The sequence below is a fragment of the Sesamum indicum genome, linkage group LG12 (assembly GCF_026168435.1).
Source record: "Sesamum indicum cultivar Baizhima isolate 11 linkage group LG12, ASM2616843v1, whole genome shotgun sequence".
Lineage (NCBI taxonomy): Eukaryota > Viridiplantae > Streptophyta > Magnoliopsida > Lamiales > Pedaliaceae > Sesamum > Sesamum indicum.
In genome coordinates this window covers 4,022,707-4,042,358 of record NC_142668.1, presented here as the reverse complement: position 1 = coordinate 4,042,358, position 19,652 = coordinate 4,022,707, and the positions used below count along the sequence as shown (strand labels likewise).

General features: G+C 36.1%; 4 protein-coding genes across 4 annotated transcripts; 2 read left to right on the top strand and 2 right to left on the bottom strand.

Moving 5' to 3' along the window:
- Nucleotides 1-929: 929 nt before the first annotated feature.
- LOC148784651 (uncharacterized) lies at nucleotides 930-1,373 on the top strand. The gene has a single exon (XM_088876497.1). The coding sequence runs from the start codon at nucleotides 930-932 to the stop codon at nucleotides 1,371-1,373; it is 444 nt and encodes a 147-aa protein (XP_088732623.1).
- Nucleotides 1,374-9,392: 8,019 nt separating this feature from the next.
- Nucleotides 9,393-9,833, bottom strand: LOC148784650 (uncharacterized). The gene has a single exon (XM_088876496.1). The coding sequence runs from the start codon at nucleotides 9,831-9,833 to the stop codon at nucleotides 9,393-9,395; it is 441 nt and encodes a 146-aa protein (XP_088732622.1).
- Nucleotides 9,834-10,212: 379 nt separating this feature from the next.
- LOC105179364 (uncharacterized) lies at nucleotides 10,213-10,728 on the bottom strand. Its single transcript, XM_011102969.1, has one exon. The coding sequence runs from the start codon at nucleotides 10,726-10,728 to the stop codon at nucleotides 10,213-10,215; it is 516 nt and encodes a 171-aa protein (XP_011101271.1).
- Nucleotides 10,729-12,763: 2,035 nt separating this feature from the next.
- On the top strand, nucleotides 12,764-19,631 carry LOC105179358 (fimbrin-5). The gene is made up of 14 exons (XM_011102962.3): nucleotides 12,764-13,076; nucleotides 13,161-13,331; nucleotides 13,553-13,809; nucleotides 13,939-14,110; nucleotides 14,209-14,247; nucleotides 14,348-14,416; nucleotides 14,515-14,631; nucleotides 16,565-16,776; nucleotides 18,045-18,200; nucleotides 18,280-18,479; nucleotides 18,629-18,786; nucleotides 18,858-18,954; nucleotides 19,064-19,155; nucleotides 19,388-19,631. The coding sequence occupies exons 1-14, from the start codon at nucleotides 12,990-12,992 to the stop codon at nucleotides 19,544-19,546; spliced, it is 1,986 nt and encodes a 661-aa protein (XP_011101264.1). The 5' UTR covers nucleotides 12,764-12,989; the 3' UTR covers nucleotides 19,547-19,631.
- Nucleotides 19,632-19,652: the final 21 nt, after the last annotated feature.

Sequence of the window (19,652 nt, the reverse complement as noted above, 5' to 3'; positions counted from 1 at the left end):
AGCATAGTCCTCCTCCACCTTCTTCAATTCTTCAATCTTGGCTTCATATCGGGAACATTTTGCTATCAATCCAGGGATCACAATCTCTGGCCATGCACACATTGGTGGATCTTCCCAAGCAAAAAATCGACACCCTTCTCTCTACCCAAGCTAACAAAAATGGCAAATAAATTCAAACAAATGTGCAAGAAAACCGAGTAAGAAAATATACCAAAAATTTGAAAGAATTACCTTGTAATCATTGAAAGAATGGAACCTTCTTCCTGAGTTGTCATTAGTCCAAGAAGTCCTTACCGTTGCTATCTTTCCACAATAGCAAAAAAGTGCTCCTTCCATGGATGACATGTTGAAGATGGCAAGAGAATGAGATGGCAACTGCAAAAAAATGAGGTTGGCCTACTTTTCCCCCTTTTTGTTAGTTGGGTATTAAGTTTGGAGGGAAAAACTCACATGTTTCCCTCCAAAAATGTCCATGTCAAATATCATGTCATATAATTGTGCCACACAAGACTAAAATCCCCCAAAAAAATTAGCATGTGCATTGTAAATATTCTTTTTCGGCCACAATTGCCAATTTCGTACGCTGGAGGAGACATTTACACCTTTCTGCAAATTAATAACTTTAAATTGATAAGTACAAAAGTTAGAGGACTAAAATTAATCGATGGCAAAGTTAAAGGACTAAAATTGTTTTTCCCTTCGGAATATGATAAATATTAATGGAAGGTAGTGTTGGAGTAAATCGAATTTTTAATGTGAAGTTTGAATGTTTCCTCTTTGTTTGTGTTAGTCAAAAGTTTCTCTTAAAATTTGTTGTTGTCCTTCAAAATTATAGTACTATAAATAGGTGATGTATTGCAAAGCTTTTGGATAACAAAGATAAAAAAATTACAACAATGGTATCAAGAGATAGGTCAAAAAAAAAAAAAATGGCTAACAACCTTATTTCTCTTGTTCCTGAATTCAATGGTGAAAGAAACGATTATTGGAGCAATCTAATGAAGCTATGTCTTGAATCTCAAGACTTATGGAGTGTTAATGAAGAAGGTGTTGGTGCACCGGAGGACGAGTCCCAACTCACCGCCGCACAACGGGACCTCTTGATGAACAAAATACAAAAGGATAGAAAGGCTCTATTTCAAATTTACCAAGCACTGGAGATTCCAGTGTACAAAAGAATTTCGAAAGCATCATGTGCTAAGGATGAGTGGAAAATATTGGAGATCACGTATTCTGGGCAAAATCAAGTAAAGAAGGTTCGACTACAAATGTTGAAGGCAGAATTCGAAAAGCTTGAAATGAAAGACAATGAAAAAATTTTAGGTTTTTTCAACCGTGTAACTTCCATTGTAAATCAAATGGCAGCAAATTGAGAAGTCATAGAGACTCGAAGGGTCATCGAGAAAATTTTCTGGAGTTTGCCGGTTAAGTTCGATCACATTGTGGTTGCAATTGAAGAATCAACTGACCTTTCTTCAATGACTGTGGAAGCTCTGCAAGGAAGATTGGAAGCTCATGAGGCTAGAATTATTCAAAGAAATTCTCAAATAAACTCTTCTCATGACCAAGCTTTAAAATCTCAGTTCACTTACAACAGAGGCCGTGGTTCTTATCCTGCAAGAACCATCAATGATTGGTGAACCGGCAGATCCATTTTCAACCCCTTTGGAAATATTACCTGAATGGTATTTCTTTCCCATAATTCAAATACTTCGTACAGTAACCAATAAATTATTGGATGTTCTTTTAATGGTTTCAGTACCTGTGGGATTATTAACAGTACCCTTTTTAGAGAATGTTAATAAATTCCAAAATCCATTTCGCCGACCAGTAACGACAATCGTCTTTTTGATTGGTACCGCAGTCCTCTTTGGTTGGGTATTGGTGCAACATTACCTATTGATAAATCCCAAATTTTAGGTCCTTTTTAATTTGATTCGATTGTAAAATAACATGACGTCTGTATCTAGAGAATAGTCGCTTCAAAGCGAATTCTCCCTAGATACATCTATTGAATAGAATTATGAATTTCTTTTGAATATATGAATTGTGCTATAGATTCAAAACCTATTTTCATCTTAATTCAAAAAGACGAAAAAAATTCGATAGATTTAAAGCTTCTTTTTTGGCAAATCAATTGCGAAATATTTTTTTAGAATGCCTAATATCTGTTTTACATCTTCTAAGCAAAATGTTCAATTTTTATAAGATCTTCTTGACTGTTATTCAAAAGGTCCAATAATGTATATATATTGGACCTTTTGAGGCAATTATAGACCCTCGGAGACAATTCAGATTGATCAATAAAAATCAATTTCAATGCTATTTTATTTTTGTTTTTTCTGAGTTTATCCAATTTATCGTGAAAAGTAAAAGGGGATAAAGGAGCCGTGCGTTGATTGTCCTCTAAAGGTGAGTTTTCTTCTTCCTTATGTAAAAAGGGAATAAATCAATCAATCAAATTTCGGAGGCTTCATGAAGTGCTTCTTTCAGAGTTGAAACTTTCAGCTGTCCATATTTCGAGAAAGAGTATCTCTTGGTTTTCATTCTCATCCCATAGGAATGAATACTATGGTTCACATTTCGAACAGGCATGAATACAACATCTATAGGATAACTTCCATCTTGAAAGTTATGGGGCATTTTTATAAGATATCCGTGATTTCTCTGATTTCTAATCCAATACAAAAATGAATTGGTTCTGTCAAGCTAGCTATATGTTGTGTATTCTCAACGATTTCTACATAAGGTGGTAAGATGATATCTTGAGCAGTTACATATCCAGGACCCTTGACACAAATAGTCGCATCACAAGTTCCATATAGATTACTTTCTCAATACAATTTCTTTCAAATTCATTAAAATTTCATAGATCGATTTTGGAATACCCGTTATAGTAGAATATTCATGGGGGACGTTCAGGTTTTACACGTGTGATACATGTTTCTTCTATTTCTCCAAGCAAAGCTCTTCGCATGGCAATGCCTATTGTGTCGGCTTGGCCTTTCATAAGCGGAGACAGAATAAAGCTCCCATAATAAAGACGTTTACTGTCTGTTCTTGATTAAACACACTTCCACTGTAGTGTCCGAGTAGATACTATTACTTTCTCTCGAACCATAGTAATCTTTTTTTATTTGATTGAATTATTTATTTCTCTTGTTTCTCTGGAAACTTCTTCACTGTTCATTTCTACACACATCTTTTTTTCAGAGGTCTACAGCCATTATGTGGTATAGGGGTTACATCTCATACAAAAGTTAATAGTATACCACTTCTACAAGTAGCTCGTAATGCTGCGTCTCTTCTGAGACCGGGACCTTTTATCATGACTTCGGCTCGTTGCATACCTTGATCCACTACTGTACGAAAAACATTTGTTGCTGTAGTTTGAGCGACAAAGGGTGTCCCTCTTCTCGTACCCTTGAATCCACAAGTACCAGCTGATGACCAGGAAACCACCCGACCCCAGACATTTGTAACTGTGACAATGGTATTATTGAAACTTGCTTGAACATGAATAACTCCCTTCTATGTGCACTCTTACGTGAACCAATACGTACATTCTTACATGAACTAGTTCTCGGTATAGCTTTGGCCATATTGTATCATCTCATAAGTATGAGTCAGAAATATATGGATATATCCATTTCATTCCGAAAGAGATTCTTTATTTCTACATTGAGCCCTTTAGCGAGTATGACTATTCTTGTCTTTGTTTATGTCTCGGGTTGGAACAAAGTACTATAATGCGCCCCCACCTACAGATTAGTCGACATTTTTCACAAATTTTACGAACGGAAGCTCTTATTTTCATATTTGTCATTCCTTATCTTAATTCTGAATCTAATTCTTGGTAGAAAATAAGTTTCTTGCAATTTTTGATCTCGAAGTATTGAATAAAAACCACCTAATCTTTCGAATCCTTGTTTCAGAGTTGATAAATTATACGTCCTCTGGTTGAATCACAACGACTTACTTCAATTTTGACTTTATCTCCTGGCAGTATCCATAGAAAATTATATCGGATCTTTCCTAAAACATAACCTAGAATCAGATCTTCATTATCTAACCGAACTCGGAACATGCCATTTGGCAGCGATTCGGTAATTAAACCTTCATGAATCCATTTTTTTTCTTTCATTTCAGGTAAAGCCCCTTGAAGTATCAACTAATGGAGGAGAAAAGCTAATAGATAACTCACCCCCTTTCTTTTTCTTTTTACAAATAGGAAGAGGTTTCAAATCCCATTTGGATATTAAAAAGAACTTAGTCTGAGAGATTCTTAGAAGAGGACGTGAATTGATCTCTTTGTTCTAAAGCTCAACGATCAGATACTCCATTGCACCCCCGAGTCGGAAAAATAATCTCTGACTTGCTTCTCGTAGGATTTCCCTGTTAAGAGAAGACGTAGATGGTGAAGTTGTGATAAAATCCTCCACGCAGGAAGCATCCGAAATAAAGGTCTCATCCCCCATACATAGAGTTGACTCTCCTTAGTCCAAACCTATGGCAAAGGTCGTAGTGAAAGCGGTGGTAGACAATCTGGGCATTCTCAAGATAGAAAAAATAATGAATCAAAAAAGAAATAAAGAGCTCCGTTCCAAAACTCTCAAAGAGGAAGAGGCTGGGGAACGTATAAAGGTACGAAAACCTTACTTCGAATGCAATTATTGCCGCAAGCCGGGTCATAAAGAAAATGATTGTTGGGAGAAACATCCCCAAAAGAAACCAGTTGTTGGGTTCACTCATGAAAACAAAGGTGAGTGTTCGGAAACATTGTTGATAGCATCGAATGAAAATGTTGAAAATATTTGGTATTTGGATAGTGGTGCAAGCAAACACATGACAGGAAACAAAAATCTATTTTCTACTCTTAAATAAGCTAATGCAGGTGACTATTGGGGATGCAAAATCCAATAAAATTGAAAGTGTTGGTGAAATAGCTTTCAAAACAAAAGCAGGAAAAGTGGAGAAGATGGCTGAGGTATTTTATGTACCTGATTTACAAAGTAATCTCTTGAGTGTTGGTCACTTGGTAAGAAAGGGTTTTGATATCAAATTTTTTGGAGATAAGTGTATCATAAAGAGGAAAAATCTGCATGTTGCAAACATTGGTTTAGGGTCAAATAATCTGTTCCTTATCAAGTTAAATGTTATTAATGATTCATGTTATCTTGCTACTTCTAATGAAGAAGTCTTGAAGTTGTGGCATGATTGGTATGGTCATTTGAATTTTCGAAGTTTGAAAGAATTGTCCAACAAAAGCATTGTTCAAGGATTGCCAAGAATTAATGCAAGCTATGAAGTATGTGAGGAATGTCAATTGGGAAAGCATCATCGTGACTCTTTTCCATCAAAATCAAAATGGCAATCACAATCACCTTTGGAGCTTGTTCATACGGATCTTTGTGGACCTATGCAAGTATTATCAGTTGGAGGAAACAAGTATTTTTTACTATTTGTTGATGATTATACAAGGAAGACTTGATTTTATTGTGTGAAAGAAAAATCAGAAGCACTTATCCATTTCAAAGAATTCAAGTTGCAAGTTGAAAAGTCATCTGGGTTTCAAATAGAGAATTTGCGTAGCGATCGTGGAGGAGAATACATGTCTTCTTTATTTGGAGATTTTTGTCAAAACTAAGGAATTCGACATGAATTTACAACACGCTATTCACCACAATAAAATGGTGTTGCAGAGTGAAAGAATGGAACAATTATGGAGATGGTTCGATGCATACTGAAAAAGAAAAATCTTCCATTGAATTTTTGGGCTGAAGCAGCGTCTTGTGTTGTTTATTTGATCAACAGATCACCTACAAAGAAGCTGGATGATGCCATGCCAAATGAGGTTTGGTATGGCAAAAAGGCAAATGTTAGTCATTTGAAAATTTTTGGATGTGTTGCATATTCTCACATTCCTGATGCAAAAGCTTGATGATAAATCCAAGAAGTGCATATTCATTGGCTACAGCCAAAGAATTAAAGCTTACAAGCTTTACAATCCAAGAACAAAGAAAATTGTGATAAGTAGGGATGTTTTCTTTGATGAAAAGAATTGCTATGATTTTTCAGAATCTGTTGTGTAAAATTAGCAACGAAAACCATGGAGAAATCCATTTAAAGAATATGAGGAAGAATTGAAATCAGCAAAAGAGAATAACTCTGTTTTCATAGATAGTGTAAAACGTACAAAGATTGGGATATACACACACATTGCTTACAACTGCCTTAACTGCCATTCCCTCCCTCTATGTTTAATTCTTTAAAAAAGCAACTTTAATAATCGTATTTCTAACTCATAAGAAAAGTGTTGATACAACAATGGAATAAACGCCAATTCACTAATAAAGGCATGTTCTCCTTGATACGCTTGATCGCGTGTTAAGAATATGCGCTTTTGTCTACTGTTGTTCTTCTTCAACGAGAACTGGTGCTATCCTCTGTTCTCTGTTTGTTGCTGCACTATTAATCACCTGGTTGCAGCATTGTTTACACGCCCCCCTCAAGTGGGACTTGTTAAGATATTGATGAGTCCCAACTTGATCACGGTTGAAAGAAATTTAGGTCCAGGTAATGCCTTTGTGAACAGATCAGCCGTTTGATTCTTGGAGGATATATGCTTAGGCAGCAAAAAACCTTTCTTGTATTTATCCCGAACTAAATGACAATCGATTATCAAATGTTTAGTCCTATCGTGAAATACTGGATTGGCCACGATGTACAAAGCTGCTTGGTTGTCACAAAAGAAGGGGATAGGAGTAGGTGGATCAATTTGAAATTCCTTGAGCAAATTATGTATGCAAATGAGCTCACAAGTAGTGGAACCCATGCTAACGTATTCTTTCACCAGCCAGTTAAGGACCTCCTTGAGTCCTTACATGCAGCCTAATCTGCATCACAGAAGAAAACTAAGTCAAAATTTGAATCTGCAGCAAAAGACAAACTTGTGTCCATCGTTCCCTTCAAGTATCTAACTATGTTGAGTGCTGCATCCCAATGCCCTTTACATGGTCGTTGCATAAACTGACTTAGTTGTTGCGTGGCACAACATATGTCTGGTCTTGAAAATCCTAGGTAGAGAAGTCTACCTAGGATTCTCCTATATTGTTTAGGATTGGGCAATTGTTCATTCTCATAAGCTGTAAGTTTGATACCTGCTGAAAATGGAGTGGTGGTAGCCTTTGCTGATGCAACTTTAGCATCAGCTACAATATCCTTTATGTACTTAGCTTGAGTAATAGTGATCCCTTGTTTAGATCTTGCAATCTCTAAGCCAAGAAAAAATCTGGCTTCATCAAGGTCTTTAATAGTAAAAAGGTTATCTAAATAGAGTTTAATTTCTGAGAGAGTATGTTCAGATATACTAACAAGCAATAAAAACCTGTAGATGTTAGTTTAGTAAACAAACAATAATCATGTTTGGACCGTATGAAACCATAATCTTCTAATTTGGAAGTGAACTTTTAGTTCCATTGTCTTGAAGCCTGTTTTAATCCATATAAAGACCTTTTGACTTTGCACACATAAACCCTTCGGTATGCTAGATCCTTCAGGGTCTTCCATGTATATTTTTTCATCTATAGTACCATGTAAAAAAGCATTGTTTATATCTAATTGATGTAAATGCCAATTAAGTTTTTCAGCAAGAGCTATGAATATTCTAACTGTGACAGCCTTTGCCACAAGAGAGAAACTATCGAAGTAATCTATTTCTTCTAATTGGTTATATCCTTTAGCAACAAGCCTAGCTTTATACCTTTCAATGGTTCCATCAGGTTTTAGTTTTAGTTTGAAAATCCACTTGCAACCTATAGCTCTTTTATTCTTAGGTAATTCTGTGACATCCCATGTCTGGTTTTTCTCTAAAGCTTTAGTTCTACAAATATAGCATCTTTCCATTCCTTTTGTTTAATAGCTTGATGAAATGTCTTTGGTTCTTGTGGTAGAGAAGCTGCAGATAAGAAGCAAGAGTGAATGGAAGTAGGATAGGAAATAGTGTTCATATTCTGATGATAAGAGATATTGAGACAAACATAGTCTTGTAGTTTGGCTGGTTTAGATGTAACTCTTGTGGACCTTCTTAATACTTCATTATTGTTTTCTACAGGATCAGGTTCTTGTTCTTCTATTAAGGATTCTGTAGTGTTAGAATCTTCTTGTATTGTAATGCTTTGTTCATTATTATCAGTAGTTTCTGAGTTAAGATCAGCTTCCAAGTAAGGTAAGGAACATGTAATGGGGTCACTTTGATGTCCTGTATATGGGAAAACATTCTCATGAAATACAACATCTCTTGAAACAAGTATAATTCTTCTTTCTCTAATCATATAATTTGTATCCCTTTTGATTAGTAGCATATCCCAAGAAAATGCATTTAAAGGACCTAGGATCAAATTTGAATTTATTAGGAAAAGTATTAGAAGCAAAACATAGACATTCAAAGGTTTTAAAAAGGGTATAGTTCACAGACTTATTATGTAACACTTCATTGGGTGTTTTCCAATTCAATATGGGTGTAGGAACTCTATTTATTATGTATGTTGCTGTAAGAATGGCATCTGTCCAAAACATATTTGGTAAGTTGGATTGAAACATTAGGGATCTAGCTACTTGAAGCAAATATTTATATTTTCTTTCAACGATGCCATTTTGCTGAGGTGTGTAAACACATGATGTTTGATGTATTATTCCTACTTTCTTAAAGAAATTTTGGCATTGTTCTCCCATGAATTCAGCACCATTGTCACTTCTTACAGTTTTGATCCTCTTTTCAAATTGTGTGAATATCATATTATGAAAGTTTTTCAGAATATCCACAGTTTGTGATTTAAGTTTCATTAAGAATGCCCATGTAGTTCTACTGTGATCATCCCCTATAGTTAACATATAGGAGCATTTAGCTAAGGAATATTCATTATATGGTCCGCATATGTCTATGTGCAAAAGATCAAAACAATGTTGAGATATAGTATTGCGGACAGTAAAAGGTTGTCTTTCTTGCTTTGCTTTAGGACAGATTTCACATAAGAGAGGCTGATGATTACAATCTTACATTAGTTCTGTATGTTTCAATACATTGAATGAAATATGTCCTAGTCTTCTATGCCATACTTGTGATGAAACATCATATACATTAAGGGCTGTTCCTTGATAGATTTTGATCACAGCATCTATGTAACTCTTCTCAAAGGAGTGTTTCTTGAGTAAATATAGTTTTTCTAACATGCTTGCTACTCCAAGTACTTCTTTAGTCTTGTGGTCCTGCATAATACAATAATCCTTTGAAAATTTAAACCGAATAGAGGAGGAATTACACATTTTACTGACAGGCAATAAATTGAAATTGTAACATTTTCGTGCCTCATTCTGATCACATACGACCTCACCTACTCCAGCCTTATAGGGAACTTCATTTTAAGATGATATGTTGAGACAATTGCCTGGAAAGAGTTAAGTCCTGGTCTCCCGAAGATGACATTGTATGCGAAAGGAGTATCCACAACCAGGAACTTGACCATCAATGTCTTGCGCTTAGGTTCTGCTCCAAGTGACAATGGTAGATCAATAATTCCTAACGTTTCTACCTCGGTACCACCAAAACCAACTAGCGGTGTCCGTACAGGTTCTAGCTTGGCATTGTCCAGCCCCATCTTAGTTAGCACGTCTCTAAAAATGATGTCAGCCGAACTCCCATTGTCTACTAACACTTTGTGGACGGTGAAGTTGGCTATGTCCATCTTGATCACCATCGGATCATTTTGCGACCCGACCCTTTCTCCGGCGTCTTTACTTCCAAATACTATTTCTTCCTCGGGCTCCACATTCATTATGAATTGACTCCTCTGATTTATTCTTTCGTATCTTTCCCTGACTCGCCTCGAATCTCCCCCTTCGGGACCTCTCGCAATAGAATGGTTTACACCTTTCACAGCACAATGTCCTGTAGGTTTGGTTCCCGTCTTTCATCTCTTTCACGACCTTGTCCCCTTTCTCCACTCCTTGATATACTTTTTCGAGCTCCGCTGTCCATCTCGTGACCATGTAAAATTTGATCTTTGAAATACCCTTGTCAAACTAACCTCTCAATCTCGTCTTTAAAACATCCATTTTCTCCACCATCATCAACGCCTTAGCTCTGGTCATATTTAATAGAGTGTACTTGTGGTACTTCGGTTGGTAGGGCGAATCTCGCCCTTTGTCAAATTTTTACCTCTTATCTCCTTCTCCTCTCACACGATCTCCATCTCTACCTCTATCCCCACTGCCTAGCCATTCTCCATCTTTTATCGCGTTCATTTCTTCTTGATCAATATACTTCTGCGCCAAGCGCATCAGCTGCTCTACATCCGTTGGCGGATCCCTTGCTAGTGCCGAGGCGAATGGCCCTTTCTTCAGACCGTGGATTAGGATACTAACCATCATGTCTATTCTCAAATCCTGTACCTCCAAGGTCTTATTGTTGAGCGTTCCCATAAAGTTTTTCAATGTCTCATTATCCCTCTGCCGAATGGTGAATAGGTAGGTGGCAGATCTCTTTTGCTTCCTTTTACTTGCGAAATGGAAGGTGAACTTCTGCATCAATTGTGCGTGCGACTTTATGCTACCGGGCGGTAGGCTGGTAAACCACTCCTGGGCCTTCCCCGTGAGTGTGGTGACAAACATCTTGACATTAATGGAACTTGATTGCCCATACAAGTTCATTACTAAATTAAAGGCAGCCATGTGTTCTTGCGAGTCTTTAGTCTCGTCATATTTTGGAAGATCAGGGATCCTAAAATTTGTATTTACAACCTCCGTTAATATTTTATTGCAGAATAGGGAAGTTTTATTATGTGAAACTAGTTCTCCCTTTCTTTTCAATTCATCGATTTGTTTTCCCAACATTCGAATCTGCTTTCCTACACTATCAACTTCAGCCTGCGAGATCGCAGGTTCCCGCCTTTGATTTCCACCTCGACTGCTCGAGCCCACTTCCAACGAAGCTGCTATGCATCTCAGTTCTGGACCCCTCCTGCTTATGCCTTTCGATATTCTTTCTACCTCTCTTTCCTTAACTATTCTTCTACTTGCTGTCTCCTTCTCTGCCGGTGCGGTTGCTTTACGCTAATATGCAATGATAGCATTTCTACCGGCCTCCTCCATCATTCGCAGCAATTTCGTTTGTGTTAATTAAATCATTCTCGATTTCTGGCACATTTCCCCTCGAATTTCCTTCCATATCTGTTTTTTGTTATACCCTCAGCGTTCCTGATCAACGATCACGGTCTGATCTACATCTCCTTCCCGAATCTGATATAGGGCCTGAGGATAAAACAGTATGGTTAAGCTAGTCGGGTTCGTCCTCGACGACGACATTTCGATGCTAAAGTTAGTTTAAGGTCGAAGAAAAATAATGCAATCTAAGCTTGCAATTGGGATAATAGAAGTGAAGTACCTCCTCTCAACATGGCCTGGGGTATTTATAGGATTTAAATGGGTCCCACTACTCAACACGTGTCATTTCCTAGATCATTTATGCATTGACTAAGTACTCATCTGAGGCTCCATCTATCCGGGTCGGCATGCGGGTCGGATCCCAACAACTTGACCTGGATGACAGCTCCATGACCCGAAGCGACCAGCGACCTCACCTGCGACCTCTGACGAAATGTCCATCTTGCCCTTAATAAAGACTTCCCAATCTTGCCTTTAATAAAAGATTCTCCTTTTGTATTTTGAACAAAATCCCCATCGAATTTAATTGTAGTTTATTTTAATAAAATTATTTTTATTTATAATTATCAATTCACTTTTTAAATTAATAACTTTCTTGTTTTTCTAACGTAATTAAAAAAATATTGACACTGTTTTATAAAATTAAATGCTACAAAATAAGTAACGATAAAAGAAGCCAGAGATATATAATAATTACTAGTCCTCAATGAATTCACCTGTGCATTTTTACTGATTGTTTATTTTAATTCTTTTTATTGCATATAAAAGAAATTCTACAAAATGAGATCCATGTAACTTTTTTTCAACCAAAATTTTTGTTCTAAACTTTATCCTACAAGAATCAAGATATTACTTATAGTATACTAATTTAGTATTTCAAAGGCTGTTCATACTTTTATAGTGGTGTATATATATGTACATATATTATATTTGATTAAGTTAAATATAAGTAAGTTAAAGAAATTAAAAATAAGTACATACCAAGAGATGCACTTCGGAAGCTAATTGTAGAAATTTCGTAATTTTATAAATGAATTTAAATAATTCAATTAACTTTAAGAAATTTTTTTGTAAGACTATCCACATTCAACATTTCCAATTAATATATTTTATGAATTTAATGTATTTATAAAAAAAATTTGAGTTTTATATTACTATAATATACTTATAATACATAAATATCATTAACCAACATAATTATAAGATATATATTTCAGTTAAATAAAAAAATATCTAAACGTATTGGTACTTTTAGATACAGAAAATACATTTATATATATCATTTTTTTCTAAGAAGAAAAAAGAAAAATGAAAAAAATAAAAGAAAAGAAGAAGGTATTAGCATGCAAGTTCCATTGCTTGTCTTTTGCCTTCCTAAGTATTCGCAAGTTCTCAAGGCAATACGTTTATTTCTCCTTCCCAATTTTCATTTACATTTTGCATTTCCGACACACACTCACACTCACACAATATTGCAGGAAGTGATCAAGAAAAGGAAAGAAAAGCAATGGGATCCTTGATTATTATCTACAATTGAATCCCATCCTCTTATCAAAAGTGACCATGCATGCATCATTTTTTGTGATCACATCCATTTTTTCATATTGTAATCATTATCAGATCTCTCACGTTTGAAGGATTATTCTTATTTGTCATTTACTTTCTTGATCTTTTCTTCTTTCTCTGTTCAATCTTGATTTTTGCTTGTGGATCCTCAGTTTTTCTTCTACTCTATAGAGCTTCATTGACAAGTAATACTAAACATAAAAATGTCTGGCTTTGTGGGCATTCTTGTCTCTGATCCTTGGCTTCAGAGCCAATTTACTCAAGTCGAGCTTCGTGGCCTTCAATCCAAAGTATGTCAATGCTTACTGAGCGTTTGCCCATATTACTTTTTTTAAATAAAATTCAATTAATGATCGGACATCTTACTGTTACAGTATAGCTCAGCCAAGGATGCCTCCGGGAAGGTCACACTGGCAGCTCTACCACCAGTTATGGTGAAGTTGAAGGCCATCCATGAAATTTTAAGTCAGGACGAGATTAAGGACATCTTGAGCGAGGAGTCATCAGACGTGGACCAAGAAATCGATTTTGAATCCTTCCTTCGAGTATGTGCTTGAGAATTGTACACAAGTTCAGTTTGTTTCTTCCTCTGTCACCTCCATGCATTGTTGTCATTATTGGTATTAATTCATATTAGTAAGAACAAAATGTGAATGACTGATGTGCTAGACTAGATGGACATAACACTCTCTTATGTGTTTGTATAGTCTCTGGATGGCATACTAGAAATCAAAGCATGTATCACTTTTGTTTGTGTCATGTGCAGGCATATTTGAACCTACAAGCTCGAGCAACAGCAAAAGGGAGCGGTTCCAAGAAAAGTACAACTTCATTCCGATCCACTTCATTCCTCAAAGCCACTACAACTACACTTCGTCACACAATCAGTGAATCTGAGAAGTCCTCTTATGTTACCCACATAAACAACTTTCTCAAAGATGATCCATTCTTAAGTAAATATCTTCCTATAGATCCTTCAACAAATGCTCTCTTCGACTTGGCCAAGGATGGTGTTCTTTTATGGTACATACTCCACTTAACATTCCTCACCATTATGGTATCTTTGCAAATCATCCATACTTAGATGCACACATTTGGAGAAACAAGCATATATTGTATGTTGTAGTTGACCCATTTAATTATTTTGTGCAGTAAGCTGATTAATGTAGCTGTACCTGGTACAATAGATGAGCGAGCTATCAACACCAAGCAGGTGCTAAATCCTTGGGAAAGGAACGAAAACCATACTCTGTGCCTCAATTCTGCTAAGGCAATTGGTTGTACTGTGGTGAATATTGGCACCCAAGATCTGGTTGAAGCAAGAGTAAGCAAGCTACTCCTGGTTATATCTTGCAATTTCAAACTGATGGTAGTTATAATATACATGAAGCAACTGACGGTAGTGTTGTAATTATTCGACAGCCTCATCTAGTTGTTGGATTGATTTCTCAAATAATCAAGGTAAATCAAATGGTCCATTCCACCATGTTATGATTATATGCTGCAGATACCGTAAAATTGAATGGTTGACATATATTACCTTTAATATTGTGGGAATCAGATACAACTGTTAGCTGATATTAATCTGAAGAAGACTCCTGAACTTGTTGAGTTGGTGGAGGACAGTAAGGTAACAATCCTTGACTTGTTAGCATGCAGTTGCCATGTTCTCTTAACTAAAGGGATTTTTCAAACTTATTCTTGAATGTTTGATTCCTCAAAGTGCAGGATGTGGAAGAGCTTATTAGCTTAGCCCCAGAGAAAGTTCTACTGAAATGGATGAATTTTCATTTGAAAAAAGCCGGGTATAAAAAGACGGTTACCAATTTTTCATCTGATCTCAAGGTAAGAAGAGAGCTGCCATTTATTTGTTTCTTAAATTTTTGTAGCTTGTGATTTTCCTAGATGCAGAATTTACAGTTTGTGAAAATAGCAAAGAATGCTAAATAGCTGGTGACTAAAAGTTGGACCATGATTATCATGATACAATAGTATATGTATCCCGCGGAAGACTTCACCACGATCATGTAACCTTGTATCTTGAACAACTTTATCAACATCGCAAGTTTCATGTTTCTCAATTTGTATAACATTTTATTTTTTTCAATTCTCTTTGTTGGTTTGTATTTCTTGTTTCCTTTTTCCAGTTTGGTGGAATGCTGGAGCTTTAGTTAATAGTTTGCCAAAACTCTGAATAACTTTGAAATGGAAATCGATCATAGTTTTATACCCATTGCTTCAAGCATTCTCCTATAAAAGGTAGATGAACTTATTTTCTGTACCTCTACTGAACCAGGATATCTTAGCTTTCTTGTTCATTAATATCTTGAAGTCCAATTAGCCTTGTGCAATCAGAACATTTTTATGAGATCCTTTGCTTTGCAAGACATCATGGGGTTGTGTCATTAAGCTGCCAAAATGGAAAGTGCTCCGGAGTCTTTTTCTATTTCAGGACATGAATCATAATAAAGAAGCCCTTTTTATTGTTTCTGTTCTCTGCCAAGTAAGGTCAGCTTCAAAATAGGAACAAAATAAGGTACACAACAAAGATATGAGCACAGAAAATAAGCTGAGATATGAATCTCAGATGTACCAAGATATCTCTCAAAGGCCTTCAAAGATTCTCTGAGGAAAATGTAACAGCATACATGATAATAGAATGCTAAACTTGTACAAATATTTGTCCAAATACACTAGATTAGGAGGACATGATCAGAACTGTAGGCTCATAGATGTCATAATTCTTCTCGGTCATATCTTAAAAGTTTATTCGAGGTTGTAAGAAGATCCTAGTTGAAACATGGTTTGACTGAATGATCAACATGTGAACTAATTTGGACTGAAGAAACTGATGGAAAAATTGCAAAAGGATTTGGTTAGAAGTTAAACCATAATCTAATGAAGCTAAGAACTATAACAAAGTTCAGTTCGACATGCTTTGATTATGCAGGAACTTGTAGTAGTCCCTAGTCACAAAAATCTTATTGATAGAGATTGCTGCTGTACAACTCAAGCAAGAGTCTGAGAACAATAGGGTGTATTTTAGTGAAATCATTATGCCACAAATCCACATAAGTGTCCATATAATGTAAAAGGACACAGCACACATGAAAAATTCATGGATTCTAATAAGTTTTACATAATTTCAAAAATTGACAAGTGTTTGCATTGCATATTCAATTTTTCATCTCTGAAAGATAGAAAGTAACTGGCAGTGATGGGTGGGTGATAGGAATTAGACTCTCATATTTTCTCGGATTTTCTCTTGAAAAGCCCTTATATTGCTTCATGATGGTCTGCTTGTATTAATTTGAGTTTTTCATTTGGTTAGCATTCCAACTTTCTAAACATTTATCTGTTATTGGAGCATTAGACTTTCAGTTGCCTTATTTTCTTAACAGATAAAAGTAAAAATTAGTGTTTCAGCATGTACAAGAGATAGCAAGATAAAACTGAATAAAATGACGATAGCAATGATGATTAAAACTATACAATAAGTCAAAAAGGACAAGTATATGTGTGCCCGTATACAGTTACTGCAATCTTATCATCTGCTAAGATACGGTGCATTTTCTATACAATATAGGAATCTTGTCAAAATTTGTCCAGTTAGTTGTTATGAGATCTTTCTCTATTGCCATTATTGGAGAATTAGTTTGTCTGTCCAATGTTGCGGTTGTGCTACTGATACAATATTTTCCTAATAATTCATCGCGAGTGCTTGTTTGATTTGTTGTTTGTTGTCCTAAACAACTTCACGAGTACATTTTATCTGCAGGATGGAGAAGCGTATGCTCACTTGCTCAATGCTCTTGCCCCAGAACATGGCACAACTACGACACTGGAAACGAAAGATCCTACTGAAAGGGCAAATTTGATTCTTCAGCAAGCGGATAAGCTGGAATGTCAAAGATATGTTACTCCACAAGACATTGTTGAGGGCTCACCAAACTTAAATCTTGCATTTGTTGCTCAAATATTCCAACACAGGTTAGACCAGATGCCAAGTTTTAGTGATTTGGTGCAAAGGATGGATGCTTTTATCTCCTTTTAAGTCATATTAAGTAATATAGATTGTGGCTCAATGTTAGACTTCTGGAGCATTCTCTTTCTTAAAAATCTAATTGAAGAGAGAAATGGAACAACGAACGACAATATAACAGAACACAAATAAACAGTTAGTTTTCACTTGTTTGACGTGTATAAATATGTAATTGTGTGATCGATGCACAATGCTACAACTTGTTTATTTCTCATTGCTGGGACTTTACTAGCTTGTATGAGAAAGTAGAAGTTAACTTTATGTGAACCCTTGCTTCTTATAAAGAGGGAAGTGTTAATCAGAAGCTAACTTATCATGCTTGTTTCAATTCTAACATTCATTTCATAAACGATTCAACGAATATCAATTTGTTTTAGCAATAAGAAGAGAATGGAATTTTATTTTTGAATGTATATCAAAAAAGTATAGGATGTATTTCAGTTAAACTTAGAGCAAATCAGAAGTTGTCTGCATTTGAAAAAGGTGAAGCAATATTGTGCCTGGAAGGACAAAAACTTCTCCTGGAGATTATAGAAAGTTTTCAGTCACATATGAGTATAGACGATACTATCGTATTGTGGTAAAGACTAACGCAGGAGATTTGGATGGTCTCTCCATGCATATCTTGGGATTTTCTGTATGATGAAGGAAAGAGGAGAAAAAAGTGATGATCTACGGATGCCACAATGGATGAAAGGAAAATTTGATGTGATACGTATAGCATCTCTGGCATAATAGTACATTAAACCAAAACTAATTGTATGTATATATATATTTGTGACATAAAGTGCATGGTATTAAATGGAAATGCAGGACAGATAGCCATTGCTCCATAAATGCATGGTGAGTTCTCCAATAAAAAGAACGACATCGCTGTAGATGGCTGTTGACAAACCTCTACATAATTCTCTGCCAATGGAGTATGCTTGATTCATAACCTCATTTAGTCGTACGTAGACTCAAAATGCCACTCATTGGCTGAATTGAGTTGTTTCCGGAGAGCTCAGACTCGGGAAGTTTCTGAAAGTAGTTTAAATTTCTAAACAGAAGTAGCTTTGATTGTTTGAACTGTGTTAATACAGTGGAACTTCTTTATAGAGTGGAGTGTTGGAGGTATTACAGTTTTGGTCTCTCAAATTTGAAGCTTAGTCTGTTTTGTGTTGCTTTCTTTTCCAGTGATGCTTCTTAATATGATTACAAATCACCTTTTATTCAGAAATGGACTGACTACGGACAACACAAAGAGTTCGTTTGCTGAGATGATGACAGATGATGTTGAAACTTCACGGGAAGAGAGATGCTTCCGGCTGTGGATTAACAGCCTTGGAGTTGACTCTTATGTGAACAATTTATTCGAGGATGTGAGGACAGGGTGAGGATTCCATTTCTTCGTTTATGATATCGAGTTGTGAAATTTTCCACTGATTTTTATACATACTGCACGCATGCAGATGGGTTCTTCTGGAAGTGCTGGATAAAATTTCTCCTGGATCTGTAAATTGGAAATTGGCTACAAAACCTCCAATTCAGATGCCTTTTAGGAAAGTTGAGAATTGCAACCAAGTGATAAGTCTTGGGAAGGAACTCAACTTCTCCCTTGTGAATGTAGCTGGTAATGATATTGTGCAGGGAAACAAGAAGCTAATATTAGGTAAAATTCTCCAACTTGGAAGATTTTGTTGTTTTCTCCAAACCTCTGTATGAAACTTTCCAGGAACCATTTCTCAGGTTCATTCTTGCCTCTTAATTTTGTCTATTATTCAACTTCACTGGTTTTCTTTTTCTTCTTTTGTTTTGCAGCCTTCCTATGGCAGTTAATGAGATTTTCTATGCTCCAACTGTTGAAGAACTTGAGATTTCATTCACAAGGGAAGGAGATAACTGATGCTGACATACTAAATTGGGCAAACAACAAAGTTAAGAAATCTGGTAGAAGTTCCCAAATGGAGAGCTTCAAAGTAATGCCCGAAACCTTATCATTCAGTTTGTTCGTTTTATGTGTCTGTAAATGATGTTTCTGGTATTGTAGGACAAAAGCCTTTCAAATGGGACTTTCTTTCTTGAGCTACTAAGTGCTGTAGAGCCGCGGGTAGTTAACTGGAGTCTCGTCACAAAAGGCGAAACTGGTACGCAACTTCTTCTTCATGTTTGCCCAATCGAAGGATTTAATTCTTGATGTTTGCTTGCGTTTATCATGTTGGTGAATATTCAACATCTTTTTCTATTTGGATGCAGATGAGGATATGAAGTCAAATGCAACATATATAATCAGTGTTGCCAGAAAGCTTGGATGTGCCATATTTTTATTGCCTGAGGATATCATGGAGGTACATGTAGCAGTAGGATTGATGAGATGATTCAAAACATGCAACAGCTTAAAGTCCTGATGGTTTGCTGGTTGAAACCATCCTACTATGTGTTATCCATTTCAGTAACTTGGCAAGATTGAGAAATTTGTCATGCATTAACTATGTCTTTGGAAGTTTGTATATGTGATACATGCATTATATACATCGTCCCTTCACCTTTCTAAATATGTGTTTGAATTGGTGGTGATAGGTGAACCAGAAAATGATCTTAACTCTGACAGCAAGCATCATGTACTGGAGCCTGCAACGAAAGGGTTGCTACTCCGAGCCCACGTCCCCTGTAGCACCCACAGACGGTGACGCTGAATCAGCTGATCTATCTAATTTGTCTATTGAGGAAGCTTCATAATCTACATTACCTACCTAATTTCGTCATTGTCGTTTTGAATGCTACACACCGTTGCTGGATGATTTTCTGTTAATTATCTTTTTTCTTCAGGATTCTTTTACTCTTT

Coding starts and splice junctions, on each gene's coding strand:
- LOC105179364 (XM_011102969.1), bottom strand. CDS start 10,728: ATGGCTGCCTTTAATTTAGTAATGAACTTGTATGGGCAATCAAGTTCC.
- LOC105179358 (XM_011102962.3), top strand. CDS start 12,990: ATGTCTGGCTTTGTGGGCATTCTTGTCTCTGATCCTTGGCTTCAGAGC. Junction 13,332..13,552: donor ATTTTGAATCCTTCCTTCGA/GTATGTGCTTGA, acceptor TGTCATGTGCAG/GCATATTTGAACCTACAAGC. Junction 19,156..19,387: donor TGCCTGAGGATATCATGGAG/GTACATGTAGCA, acceptor TGGTGGTGATAG/GTGAACCAGAAAATGATCTT.
- LOC148784650 (XM_088876496.1), bottom strand. CDS start 9,833: ATGAATGTGGAGCCCGAGGAAGAAATAGTATTTGGAAGTAAAGACGCC.
- LOC148784651 (XM_088876497.1), top strand. CDS start 930: ATGGCTAACAACCTTATTTCTCTTGTTCCTGAATTCAATGGTGAAAGA.